The sequence below is a fragment of the Oryza brachyantha genome, chromosome 6, assembly GCF_000231095.2.
Source record: "Oryza brachyantha chromosome 6, ObraRS2, whole genome shotgun sequence".
Classification (NCBI taxonomy): Eukaryota; Viridiplantae; Streptophyta; class Magnoliopsida; order Poales; family Poaceae; genus Oryza; species Oryza brachyantha.
In genome coordinates this window covers 7,725,061-7,739,491 of record NC_023168.2, presented here as the reverse complement: position 1 = coordinate 7,739,491, position 14,431 = coordinate 7,725,061, and the positions used below count along the sequence as shown (strand labels likewise).

At 40.0% G+C, this 14,431-nt stretch overlaps 1 protein-coding gene and 1 non-coding gene across 2 annotated transcripts; one reads left to right on the top strand and one right to left on the bottom strand.

Annotated features, from left to right (window-relative positions):
* Positions 1-2,676: 2,676 nt before the first annotated feature.
* Positions 2,677-2,792, bottom strand: LOC121054847. The gene has a single exon (XR_005812131.1). It is a non-coding gene; the product is annotated as a U5 spliceosomal RNA (small nuclear RNA).
* Positions 2,793-9,399: 6,607 nt separating this feature from the next.
* LOC102700532 (65-kDa microtubule-associated protein 1) lies at positions 9,400-13,858 on the top strand. Its single transcript, XM_006655955.3, has 10 exons — positions 9,400-9,615; positions 10,328-10,392; positions 10,513-10,716; positions 10,913-11,170; positions 11,265-11,480; positions 11,733-11,888; positions 11,986-12,297; positions 12,424-12,511; positions 12,695-12,843; positions 13,248-13,858. The coding sequence occupies exons 2-10, from the start codon at positions 10,348-10,350 to the stop codon at positions 13,566-13,568; spliced, it is 1,749 nt and encodes a 582-aa protein (XP_006656018.1). The 5' UTR covers positions 9,400-9,615; positions 10,328-10,347; the 3' UTR covers positions 13,569-13,858.
* Positions 13,859-14,431: the final 573 nt, after the last annotated feature.

Genomic DNA, 14,431 nt, shown 5'->3' with positions numbered 1-14,431 from the left:
GGTCGGCATTCTGGAGTTTCCATTAATTCAGTTATGGTCTTTTGATCTTGTAAATAAATTTGTGTTATCATAAATTAGGGCCTTTGATCTTATAAATAAATATGTGTTATGATAAAATTAGGATCGATTAATCCAAGATAAATATAAGAGTAGAATAATTCTCTCTTCCAATGTCCACGTCGACGGCCTTTGAGCCTCTTCTCTGGTTGTCTAAGCCTCGTGGCCCAAGAGGCCGGTTGGGCCACGTTATTCATCCTAGGTCGTCAAGGCTTCGATTCTCCTGTGCCTTCTTTTCACCCTCTTAGACCAAAATCCATCGTACTTCATTGACATGTCAAGTCAAATTGACCTCCATTGTCTAAATAAACCTAAGCACATTAATTCTTTCGACCCCTCTAAGCAAATAAAGTCCATTGTAACTCCACCCTGACCCCACCCTGACCCTACCTGTTAGCCATATAGAGAATATTATAGGGAATATGTCTTTTACCAGAAAGTCTTGTAAATCATTTCCTTTCGTCTAGAATTTCATGTATTTTGATTTGTAACTCCAATGTACCACATTCTAGTTCTAGTATTTCTCTAAAGTTGAGATCTAACATTATTAGTCCTGAATAAGATTTTTATATTTATCCTTATGTAGGTTTTAATTGTTTGCGCTAGATTCAATTGCTAGATTTTCATTGGAAGTGGATTTCTTAGGGACGCAAAGACCTTCAGCAATTCAAGCCATCCTTGAACATATTAGTCCTATATTTGAAACTGTAAATATGTTTATGCAAAACATGCATAATCTAGGTCATGTTTGAATCGTTTCGCCGTGGGTTTGCAAGATAATCGGCAAGCCCACCTATATTGTTGCAATTTACCATCCTTAACAATTGATATACATTGTTTCCCTTGTAACCACAATGTTGCACCTTGGTACCCATACCTCCTTGCATGCGTACCAACGATCAGCACGGAACTTAAAATCTAAGAAACATCTTGGCTAAATTTTGGGTTACGAAAGCTATGGAAAACCCGACACTTGGGTTTGTGTCTTGTGAAAGAAAAAGAGTTTAAACTAAAATATCATGACACCAGATGGTTGGTGTGATGCACGTGTGGTCATGCTTAAGAACTGATTCCTTGGAATTACATCCAAGCATTCTATCGTACAACCACACTGGTGGAACAGGACACCCCTAGTTGAGGAACTAGCTGGTTCAAGAAAAATTGCATGCTAGATTAAATAGATTCATTGAGAGGGGATGAGGACATATCTCGAGCTTCCCGGCACGGGATGGTCAAGTAACTAACCTATGATTGGTCTATGGAACTCTATTGTTGGCATGCGGTATCAGTTTCATATTGTGTGGGTCAAGTGAACCCCCTCTGTAGATGTTAACAAACTGTTTCGAATAGTTGTTCCCACGGTCATGGGTGGATGCGCAGTGATTCTTAGTGTACTTTTTCTGTTTTACGTGCTTTTTGTGAAAAGTGTGTTGTGATTTATGAAACCGGTGTGTTGAGATGAAAAGGGTTGGTCAGTTAGAATAAGTTGTTGGGCTCGTGGAGCCAACCTTGAGGCCTACTTGAGTATAGTTTCGCAAATAAGATTGACTCACAGTTCTACTCTAACTGACATGATACCTCGTTCAGCTCTAGTTGTGGGGAAGCATACTCTTAGATGCTTTCAAAACTTTAAAATAAAAATCTTTGCAGAATAACCAACCTTCCCTTGAACCTAAATTCTCATGACTTGTTGAGTACGTAGGTACTCAACCTTGGTCTCTGTATAGTTCCTCCGCCAAAAAGTTCAAGTTCAAGTTGAAGTCGAAGCGAAGATTAGGGTTTCATCATGTTTCCAAGCCGTTGCATGTGGTGCTAGTCTTAACTTCTTGGTTCCGTTGCTGCTTATTATGTCTTGCCAGTTGCGGTTTTGGGTGACCCCAATGCTACAATCTAGGATAAGTTAAAGTCTAATTTATATTATGTAAATTAAGGATTGCAATGATCACTAATTATTACCATTGATACCAGCATAATGTACCAGGAGGTTGGGACTAGTATCGGTGCTGTGGTATAATGAGAGATGGTTCGCACCGTTCTCATGCGACATGACCTATTTGGTGATACCGTTGTATGGGAATACCAGATTGAGGCATGACAATATGACATACAAAAAACAATTTTAAAACTAACATGAAAAAAATTCTTGAAAACACAAAAGGGTGATTGTTTGGGAAAAAGTCAAACAATATACTTACAAACGGAAAATAAGTTGTAAATAATTTTTTTATGTGCATGTTCTTATCGATGTAAAAGCTAATGTTGGAAAATAAATTGGGGTGAAAATCCCCAAAATCAACTCTAAATTTAAGGTTGAAAAATTAAATTTTAGCAAAAGCAAAGAGATGGTTAAAAATTCAAATGGTGACTTACAAGAACAAGCGAAAAATAGGGTAAAACTTCAATTTTTGTGTGCAGAGTGTACAAAAAGTATCATAGTAGGTCTAATCAAATATATAAACGTGTCTAATAAAATTTCTAACTTCAATTCAGACAGTGTAATCTCACAAGATCTAACAAAATTTAAATTTTGATTTGCCTAACAAATTTTATAACTTTTGATTCAAAAAGTGTTATCTCCCCAAGACCTAACAAATTTTAAATTTTGATTTGTAAGGTGTTATCTCATATGAGAAAACAACCTCCAAAAATAATAGTATGCTGCTATTTGTGGTGTGCACACGGTATTCTTTAGTAAAAGGCGAAAGAATAGTTCGCTTTGTGCTCACCACGCAGCTGCTTGGGTTCATTAGTAGCAGCTCCTAGTCTATAAGTAGTGGAAAGGCTGGTTCATCTCCTCCAAAACAAGCGATGTGGTATTAAGCATGATATTAGGCTCCCCCGACGGCTCTCCTGTGAACTAATCATCTGCATGGGCCACAGAAAAAAAAAATGCCATTCTGGCCCAAATATAATTGGCAAGGTCTAATGGCAGTTAAAGACATTTCTTTACATGTCTAGGGTGAACAAATTGTTGGTGATGGAATAAATACGTGCTTTTGCAATCACACTTGGTGGATTGGGGGCTCTCCTCTTGCTGATCGATTCTCTCACAGTTATAGTATTAGAGTATTTTTCTTTGATAATAAAACTTATAATCAACAAATTTTAAATATTTGCTACTCTTATTATGTTTCACTCTTCGAATGCTACTATTATTATTGTCCCTAACATTTTTGACACCAAGACATTATAAGACATTATAGAATGTTTATTTTGCCCCTCTTCACCTTCCTTCATCTCCTATCATTTGACTTTTGCTTATACTTATAAGTCAAAATTTAAATTTTCAATTTTAGAATTAGAGTTAATTTTTAGGTTTCTTTTATCGTATTTTATTTTTATCCTTGGTTGTTAGATCGCTAAGAGCATCTCGTATGCTTACTGGTAAGTTAGTAGGTTAGTCGTATGAACATGCCAAATTTATGCTAGAATATATCACATTCAGTGATATATTAGTTCGGTTAAGTCTTTTTCCCGCGCGTCAATGCTCTCACGACCTGCTACCTACCTGCTCGCTGGTTGTCCCTCCAGTTTAAAATATAAGAATTATTATATAATACAACATATATTTCTGTGTCATAATGGTCCAAGTTTATATGACCAAGAAATATGGACCGAGTAAAAATCACTTGATCTAATCTTTATTTTTAGGGGTGATGGTCTTCAATGGTGGTAGGAGGATGAGAACTGTTTTTAAAATAGTATAGATGCTAGGGTTAAGAGAAAATTGTTATTGTAATAATCTTAGCGATCAGTTTTGTATTGCTTATAATTTTCTCGTGTAAACCTGATTATCTAAAAATCTAGCATCCAAAAATCTATCCGAGGCATACCTCCAAGACGACGTGCCCTGCAGAAGGTATGCGGATTTTGTACAAGAAATGATTTTTCTTTCCTCTCTTTTCTGCCTTAGATCGAATCCAATGTGGGGCCTTGAGATCACTCGTAGTAGTAGAGCATTGTTTGTACCGTGCGCATAATAAACTTTTACGGCTCGTCTGCTTTCGTCGTCACAGTTCACCGCCTCATCAACCTTTGCGAATCCCCCTTGCTTTCCTTCCCATCACCGCAGCAGAAAAAAAGTGGGAAAGTCACCCACCAGTGCACCATGCCACCCGTCGGTCGAAACCAAACCCACGATGCAAGCAAAGGCCATCGCATCGCACACATCTCCCCCGGTCTCCGCACGCAGCAGCCACTGCCCCCCTTCCTTCCTTCCTTCCTGCAGCGCAGGAGGTCGAACGTCCGTCCGCTGCTAGCGAGCCTGCCGCCGACGATGACAGCCGTCAGCCGGCGGCATCACGAGGCAATCACGCACGCCGGCCCGGCTCGTCGCAGCGGCAGCCGCAGCTCGCCGCGCGGCATCCCGTCCCGTCCCGTCCCGTCGTAACCGGGCACGGGCGTGCATGATGATTGATCGATCGGGAGCCTCTCCCTCTCTCTCTCTCTCTGCGGTGTGCGCGCGTGTGTCTCTCTGGAGATGTGAGGAGATCTGCAGCGGCACGTGGACGGGCCATGTGCCGGGCGGGCCCCGCTTCCGCATCCATCCCGGCGCAAAAGGACAAAAGCGCGCGGCCTGCGGCAGCCGCTCCTTTTTCTTTGTTCCCAGGCCTCCCAGCCGAGAAATTTTTTTATTTTTTTAAATATTTTTATTTAATAAAACTCGAATTCATATCACCAATACTAACGTAAGGAAACGCTGTTACACGGGGTGGCTAGAGCATCATCGTTGGCTTGTGCCATGCCAACGAGGTGGCTCTTTGGTCATACCAGAAGAGGTGTGGTTGTTAAAAGATGTTCTGATGATAAAAATATTATCCTTTAAGGTTTAAAAATAAATTATTTATTTAAAATATATTAAAAATAAAAAAAATCGTCGGCGGACGTGTAGGCTACTATAGGTAAAAGTAAAACGGGAGTTAGAAAAGAAAAAACCGGAGCTCGCGCACGCATCTCGATACACGCCCGGGTTTGATGCTCCGTGGTCCGCACGCATCTCGATGCGAACGCCCAACAGTGTAGTGCCCCTCCTGTAAACTATTCATGTTGCTCGCCTGATCTGAAAAGCTCGTTGCGAGGGTGCTTAGTATTAAAGAATGGCTGGTTGGCCGGCGGTGATCGCCTTTTGATCGATCTAATCTAACTGCAAAGCTCAGCGGCAACGGAAGAAATCGCTAATGAGGTGTGGCTAAAAACGTAAAGTGATGCTGCTGCTGCTGCTGTCACTGATCTCGTAGCTACTGCCCATCCGATCGACACAGCACTTCTATGATCCTTTTGTTTTGCTTCACACGCCTGTGTTGAAGGTTTTCTTTTCATTCTCAATTGCCTAATCTATATACCTATAATATGTTTTGGGATGCGCTTGTACGTTTTGTATCGGCCGCGGAATTTTATTCCCTTGTTATTTTGTTAATTAGCTCAAGGATCAATGTATGATACTAGTAAAGCACAATTGAACTAGTATAAAGCACGTGTTGTCTCTATTTTAAAATATAAACATAGTACCTATAACGTCTGGACACAGTCCTTTTGCTCAGCTCCATTATAAAAAAATGGAATAAATACAATATTACAACTTTTATACGGAAGAACAATATTGAAAAACGCAAAGCAACATTAATAAGAACTCATGGCTATCTTCCATAGTAATATGTATTTCCCCATTTTTATAGATGGCGATGTTGATTTTTATACATTTAATCTCGTCTCATAAAAAATTTCTTATGTAACTATTATTTATTTTTTATTCGATTTATAATTAAATGTATTTAATTATAACTTATATTTGCATAATATTTTTAATTGAACGAACGATAAACATGTATTAAAAAGTCACCAATATTTTCTAATAAAAAATTAGAGAATCCGTTGTGTGCCACCGAGTTTACCATCTGTATGTAATATTTCGCTGACTTTTCCAAATTCTATGATTTACTATCATCTTTTCCTGAACTTCTGCGATGCACCATCGCTATTTGATTAGTCTCGAATAGTATTATACCATTTTTGTCCTAGTAACCAAAATATACCTAGAAAAAACTTTGAAAATTGGGGGGATCGGAATATCATATTTTTACGTTTTCGGCCAATTCTTGACATTAAGGGCACGTTCTTTTCATAAGTTAAAACTAGCCGATTAGCCTAATACAAAACGAGAAATATAATTGATCAAGAATTAATTTTTAAAAGCTAAAAATGATTCTTTTGATTTAGAAACATAATATTTCATTAAATCGTACCATTTAACAGGTTGAAAAACATGCTAATAAATATCGAGGCAGTGGCTAATTTTATTACTAGGCAGTAAAGAACGGGCCCTAAGATTGCTACCATTCGACATTGCGTAGGCAGGCTCCCGTTATCGCTTTAAAAGATCTCGATTGACTTGGTACTCCAGAAGAGCGGACAAGTTATTAATTGGCCAACCCAGCGTACGGTGTAAGTTATAGATCTAGGAGTATTTGTTAGCTGTCCACGTCGAAAATAGCTCACGTACTAGGATATGCCTCCATCATTCCAAGTAAGCCCTCGTAGTTCCTAAAATTTTTTTAAAAAACATCACATTGAATTTTTGAACACCTAAATAAAGCATTAAACATAAATAAAAAACTAATTGCACAGTTATATAAAAAATCTTGAGACGAAACTTTTGAGCCTAATTAGTCCATGATTAGCCATAAGTGTTACAGTAACCAACATGTGTTAATGATGGATTAATTAGGTTCAAAAGATTCATCTCGCGGTTTCTAGGCTAGTCGTGAAATTCGTTTTTTCGTTCATGTCCGAAAACCCCTTCTGACATTCAGTCAAACATTTGACGTGACACTTCTCCTAAAAATTTTCTCAATCTAAACCCCACCTAAACATTAGGAAGCCCGCGTACCCATTATGATACAGTGTGACATGAGTATTTCAAAGCAGATACATGCACATGGAAAAAATGTTGGTCACAGACGATCAAAACCAACGTAGGACCTCCTCTGTTTTATATGTTATGTTTTATATGATAAAGAGTTTTTAACATTTCTTAATGTATATTATTTGTATATATGTCGAGAAACATTAGCATTTAAATAAATAGGGTAAAAATCGATAGTCTTGCAATCTAGAATGGAACTAGCAGTTAATTATTCTATCTTAAAATATAAACATTTGTATAGCTGTATGTGAAGATTAAGAAAGTTAGTGAAAATAATTGGAGAAATTTTATGATTGGTTGAGAAGAGAAAGTAGGAGAGATAAATAGGGAACGTATGTGACTGATAGTAATACTAATTAAGTAAAGAAATAACTTCATTTTAAAAGCAAATGAGGGGTAGAGATAACTTTGTTCTGGGACCGAGGGGATATGCTTTATCGAGGGTCATTCAATTGATATATAGTATCCACCCTATTCTAAAAGAACTGTTTCCGTTCATCACACACGTAACCATATAAAAGCAAAATAACTATTACGTGAGTTATCAAATCATAATACATTTGTTTTCGGCTTTCATAAACTCTAATAAAATAATTGCTTAAAACTAAATTTATTTTAAAATGAGAAAAATAATATTATTTTAGAACAGAAAATACAATATGATCGTACTTAATTAGTACAACAACAGGATGGTACAAAATTTGTCTCGTCATTTTCAGGAAGCTCAAGCTTCCTTTGATTTTCAGCAAAAATATTTTTCATGTACTCAATGGTCCCTCCGCTTTAATCTGCCAACCCTCGGTAAGCATCAATGAGTAACAGTGTCACCACAAAACACTTTTATCAATAAAAAAAAACTTATACCCGGCGCGCATTAAACCGCCCGCAGGACATGGAAACACACCGAGACAAACTTTGACCGGTCAACGCCCCCGCAAACCCAGGTAAACAAACCCAGAAAAAACTCTCCTCCGGTTAATTAATTAATTAACCCGGCCCGAGGGTTACCAGACGCGAGAAATGCCTTATCTGTTACTCCCTCGGTCCCATATTAAAACGTATTTTGACTTTTTATATGTAATATTTGATCACTCGTCTTATTTAAAAATATTTGAAAATATTATTTATTTTATTTATATATTCTTTATTATTAAAAAGAGTTTAAGTATTACTTATAAATTTTTATATTTAAAATAAATTTTTAAATAAGACGAATGATTAAAAATTTATATTTGTAATATATTTTTAAATAAGACGAATGGTTAAAAATTATAAGTAAATAGTTAAAATACTCTATATTATCTATATTATGAGACTGAGGGAGCAGTACTATTTTTCTATTTCTATGTTAAGGGCGTCGGTGCTATTTATGTTTTATCATTTAACAATAAAAACGAATTTACTACGAAAAAATTCCAAATAAAACGAGAGTTAAAAGTTAGGCCTTGTTTAGTTCCCAAATTTTTTTTAAAAACATCGCATCGAATTTTTAGACACCTAAATAAAGCATTAAACATAGATGAATCAAAAAACTAATTGCATAGTTATGGAAGAAATCTTGAGACGAATCTTTTGAGACTAATTAGTCCATGATTAGCCATAAGTGCTATTTACATGTGCTAATGATGGATTAATTAGGCTCAAAAGATTCGTCTCGCGGTTTCAGGGCTAGCCGTGAAATTCGTTTTTCATTCATGTCCGAAAACCTCTTTCGCCATTCGGTCAAACTTTCGATGTGATGTTTGTGCTAAAAAATTTTGGCAACTAAGGTGGTGTTTAGATTGAGAAAATTTTTGGGAGAAGTGTCACGTCAAATGTTTGACTGTATGTCGGAAGGGGTTTTTGGACACGGATGAAAAAACGAATTTCACGGCTAGACTAGAAACCGCGAGACGAATCTTTTGAGCCTAATTAATCCGTCATTAGCACATATTGGTTACTGTAGCACTTATGACTAATCATGGACTAATTAGGCTCAAAAGATTCGTCTCAAGATTTCTTACATAACTGTGCAATTAGTTTTTTGGTTCATGTATATTTAATGCTTTATTTAGGTGTTAAAAATTCGATTTGATGTTTTTTTAAAAAAAATTTAAACAGGGCCTAAACACCGCCTTATATCAAAACTGAAAAATGAACCAGAAGTGGCAATACTGAACTAATTACAGCGCGGAATGAATTACTGCGTGTGGGCCCCACCGTGACATATTCTTTACGGTACTACTAGTCTCTGTTTTTTTTTTCACCGACGTCTGTGCGCGGTGAAAAAAAAAAAGAACAACCGAGTTACGGGCGATCTGGGGCCGTCGGATGGGCCGACCGGTGGCATCCTGCGGCGGGGCCACGGCCGCACCCGCACCCGCCCCCCCATTAATAATTGCGCCTGCCCGTGTCCAAGACAGACGCAGCGGCAGCAGTAGCAGCGCGAGACTCCACTCCACTCCAGTACAGTGCACTGACTCCCGCTCCCTCCCTCTCTCGCGCGCCGCCGCCGCCGCCGGCGAGAGCGCCGCCTAGGCTAGGGCCCGGCCGGGGAGAGCGGTGGGGGGCGTACCGCCGGGTTGGGTGCGAGCGGCGGGATCCCGGCTGAGAAGCGGCCGCGCATTCCCGCTCCGCGTCCCTGCGCGCGCGATCTGGTGAGCCCTTTGTGTGTGTTTTTTTTTCTTCTGTGTGTGCTTTGCTTTGTCGCTCGTGCCGTCTCGGCGGCGGCGGTGGAGCTGGTGTGGTGCGGCTGCTGCTTGCTGAGATCTCGCGTGGCCGCGCGTAATGCGGGCGGGGGGTTCGCTGCGGGTGGTGCTCGGTTTGGGGCGGGTTTGGGCGGCTGCGGCGGCGTGGGTGAGGAGGGTTGTGTGGGGATCCGCTTCTGCTCCGGGCGCTTGCAATTGATCTGCTTGGTTGCGAGCTCTTCTGCTTCCAAATGGATCCTTTCCGAGAGCTGCTTGTTCAGATCGCGACGTTTTGGATGGAATTATTGCTTGGGGAGGTCAAATATGGTCAATGGTCAAAACCATTCGGTTTTACTAGCATTTTGTTGGTGTAGGATTTCGGGGGTTTCGGGGATTTCTTCCTGGGTTTAAGGCTAATCTTAGTTGTGAGATCCTCATAAAGTATAGTATAGAAGTAGGTCTTCATTATTGGCAATGATGAGGGGGCGGATCTTAGTGTTAGCATCGGCTTAAAGCTACTAATTTAACAATTAATCTTGCATGCGATGCATGGCAGATTTAATGCCTACTGTAGAGTTGGTGACGGTCAGGTTTGGAAGTGCATTTTGGTGCTAATGCTTGCTAGTTTGGTGATCTAGGATGTACTCATGTACTAACTCTCTCTCTCTCTGCTTCCTGACAGAGTTCCATCTGTTTCTGAAAATGGCTGGCGAAATTACGTGTGGATCCTTGCTGCAGAAACTGCAGGTGTGTGGTGGTTGGTTGGTTGTGTTTTTGCAATTTGCGAGCTAGTTTGTGCACGTGTGCATTGGCTTGTGTAGTGATAGAAGTGTGCTTTGTGTTCTTTCTTGTGTCTTTTGACTGCAGTTCATATGGGATGAAGTTGGAGAGAGCGACGAGGACCGCGACAAGGTTCTGTACCAGTTAGATCAAGAGTGCTTGGATGTTTACAAGAGGAAAGTTGACCAGGCCACCAACTCCAGGGATCTCCTTATCCAGGCTCTGGATGACTCGAAGATTGAGCTGGCCAGACTTCTCTCTGCTCTAGGAGAAAAGGCCATAGCAAGAACTGTAAGTGAACTTATCTTCGTATTGAATACTCATTTGTGGAATGTGATGTGAGTGGTTCAACGGATGACAATGTATACAAGCTTCAACTTATTAGTCGTCAATAATGCCTACTCCATGATGTTTGATGTTGTATCTTAGAAGTTGGAAGATACCGCATAATTTGCATTTTCATTATAAGTGCTGCAAATACTTGCAGCCTGAGAAGACATCGGGGACAATCAAGCAACAGCTAGCTGCTATAGCGCCAACACTTGAGAAGTTGAACAAGCAGAAAAATGAGAGAGTACGGGAATTTGTTAATGTTCAGTCACAAATTGATCAAATATGTGGGGAGATTGCTGGCACTACGGAGGTAGGCGAGAAGGTGGCAACACCTCAAGTTAATGAGGATGATTTGACACTCGAGAAGCTTGAAGAATTTCGTTCACAACTACAGGAGCTTGAAAAAGAGAAGGTACATGTAACCTGTACAATTTCTTTACTTTGTGCTATATTTGACTCCTAACCGTAGTTGACATGATTTGGTTCCCTTGGAAACTGGTTTGCAGAGCAATAGGTTGGAGAAGGTTCTGGATTATGTGAACATGATACATGATCTTTGCACTGTCTTAGGTATGGATTTTCTTAGCACAGTGACCGAAGTTCATCCCAGTTTAGATGACTCTATTGGTGACAACTGCAAGAGCATCAGCAATGATACACTGTCAAAACTAGACAAGACAGTAGCCACACTTAATGAAGACAAAAAGTCGAGACTAAGCAAGGTAAAGAACATATTTAATCCTTCTTGATATATGAATCATACTCAATTTGCAAGATTTTTTTTATTCTTTCAGGCCTTTGGAAACCCAGCCTGAAAGACCCTGCTTCTTATCTTTTTTCCAAATTGCAGGAGTTTTCTTGATTGTTCTTGTTATACGAATTGCACTAACTTGCAAGAATGTTTCTTGATTGTTTTTGTCTTCTTGAAATATGACTACTCTTTGCATAGCATCTCATGGCTCGCTTCTTCTCAGCTTCAAGAGCTTGCTGGTCAACTCTATGATCTTTGGGATCTGATGGATGCTCCCATGCAAGAAAGGAGCATGTTTGATCACGTCACCTGCAACAGATCAGCCTCTGTAGATGAAGTCACTGCACCTGGAGCTCTTGCCCTGGATCTAATTGAACAAGTGAGATTAAACAGTAATTTTTTTGGGGTGCAATTACTGTCTGAGTCTGACATTAATTCTTCCACTGTATTTGACTTTCTGTTTCCAAATTGTTCAGGCTGAGGTAGAGGTTCAAAGGCTAGACCAGCTAAAATACAGCAAGATGAAAGAAATAGCTTTCAAGAAGCAAACTGAGTTGGAAGACATCTACGCTGGTGCTCACATAGTAATAGATACAGCTGCTGCCCATGAAAAAATATTGGCGCTGATTGAGGCAGGGAACATAGAACCATCAGAACTGATTGCAGATATGGATAGTCAGATATCAAAAGCAAAGGAAGAAGCATTGAGCAGAAAAGAAATATTAGACAAAGTTGAAAGATGGATGTCTGCTTGTGAAGAAGAAAGCTGGCTTGAAGATTACAACAGGGTATGTTGATATTTTGTTGTAGCAAATCAAAAGCATTAAATCTTTTATTCTTCAATGATTTTAAGTGATGTTATCAAATTATGCTGTTGTTATATAGCCTTTCATGGTGTGAAAATCCTTCTGCAGGATGACAACAGATATAACTCAAGCCGTGGTGCCCATCTGAATCTCAAACGTGCTGAAAAAGCCCGTATTCTTGTCAACAAGATTCCAGGTATGTTTGGAAGATAACCATCGAAATGTGTTGCGAAGTTTCATGTTGTTTCATGCCTAGGAAGACTCTACGTGGGGCTTGATTTTTTGCTGTGCTGGTCATTTTAGTTTTGAGTAAATTTATGAATTCTGCTGTTCATATTTTTTTAGTGTTTTGCTAATATAATGAATGGTTTTATTCTAGCACTTGTTGAAACTCTGGTGGCGAAGACCAGGGCATGGGAGGAGAGTCGCGGTCTGTCCTTTATGTATGATGGTGTACCTCTTCTAGCTATGTTGGATGAATATGTCATGCTCAGGCAGGAAAGGGAGGAAGATAAGAAAAGAATGAGGGTAAGTGCTACTTCCTCAAGCCATTAGTTCTTGAGCACTTATCACCTGGGTGTTGATGAAATTTGTTTAATTCTCCTGTGTTCTGTCAGTTCTTTTTTTAGTAATGAATTCTGTCAGTAAATTTTGTCACGGTTCATTTTTTTGTGATGAATTCTGTCAGTATTTTTTAGTCACAGTATGCCAAATGTGTTATGCAGATAGCATTTAGTTGAGAATTGCATCTGACTAATCCATGCATTGTAAATGGGTATTGTGAGGGAATAAATAGAACTTGTAGCAGACAGCACAATGTCATTTCATGGAATGCTTGGGTGGCTCTTATATGCAGCATATGCTTTGGACACCAGCTTCCACAGTGTTTAACTCTTCGTTGTATATGTTCTGTACCTGTGTTCACATCACAGGAACAAAAGCGCTACGTCGAGCAGCAGCTGAACACCGATCACGAAGGGCCATTTGGTTCACGTGTGAGCCCCAACAGACCAGCCAGTGCAAAGAAGGTACCCGGCGCAAAATCAAACGGCAGTGCTAATGGCACCCCTCCGAGTAGGAGACTGTCAGTCAGCGGCCACCAAAACGGGAGTCATACTGCAAGATCTGGAGGAAAGGATGGCAAGAGGGAGGCTGCCAAGACAGCTTCTCCTGGGAATGTGGCAGCAGCTGCTGCTAAGGAGGATGCATCCTCACACATTTCTGGCACCGATCCGGTTCCGAGTACACCGTGATCTTTAACTTTCATGGTATATTAGATAAAAGAGAGAACATTTTCTGATGTTTCCATTGATTTGTGGCTATATAATGTATTGTGTTTGTAGCGAGGAGTAATTATATAGCGTCCATCCTTGAGCCAGCCAGGATCTTTTGCTTCTGTGAGTAAAGTGGAGTTCCACTTTTGATTAGTTCACTCAGCTGTACTATTACCCTTCTCATTCAGACTCCTGTAGTATAGCCTTTTCCTGGTATGTATTATTCGTTTAACCGGTTTGCTACCTGTACAAGTTCTTGGAATGCCTTTTGCCGTGCCGTGCCGTGCATATGCCTGTGTCTGCATTCTCTTTGGATTTTATCTGCCATTCTGCTTGTGGTTGAACCTACGTTAAATCTACCGTGCTAGATCAACCCATATGTTTTCTTGTATCGAAGTGAAATGTAGCGAAAAAAAATTCTCCGACTCGAACAAAGTACAGAGAATAGAGTTCAAGTGTACTCAGGGCCATTTTGGTCAGTTCATCCTTGTAAATACATTTTTTTCATTTTGCCTAACGGTGCAATGCAGATCAGATTAGGGTTGGCAACGAGATAAGATTAAGGTTGGCAACGGGGTAGGTCGAGGTCTGGTGGGGCAAGATTGGCATTGACCCTAAACTTCATCCTCCGTCCTGAAATCAAACACGGGGTGAAATTCTTGTCTGGTCTTGTCCCCGACGGATGCTCGGACCTAAGCTGGCCTTGGGGCTTCCGAGGAACAATTCACAAAGAGAGGGACTCATTGTCACAGCGGCTGCCTGGTCGTGAAAGAGAGATTGAGGGAGACGGTGTAATTAACGTCCATGTGTTTAATGTCTCAGTAGTAGTAGTTATAGTGTTT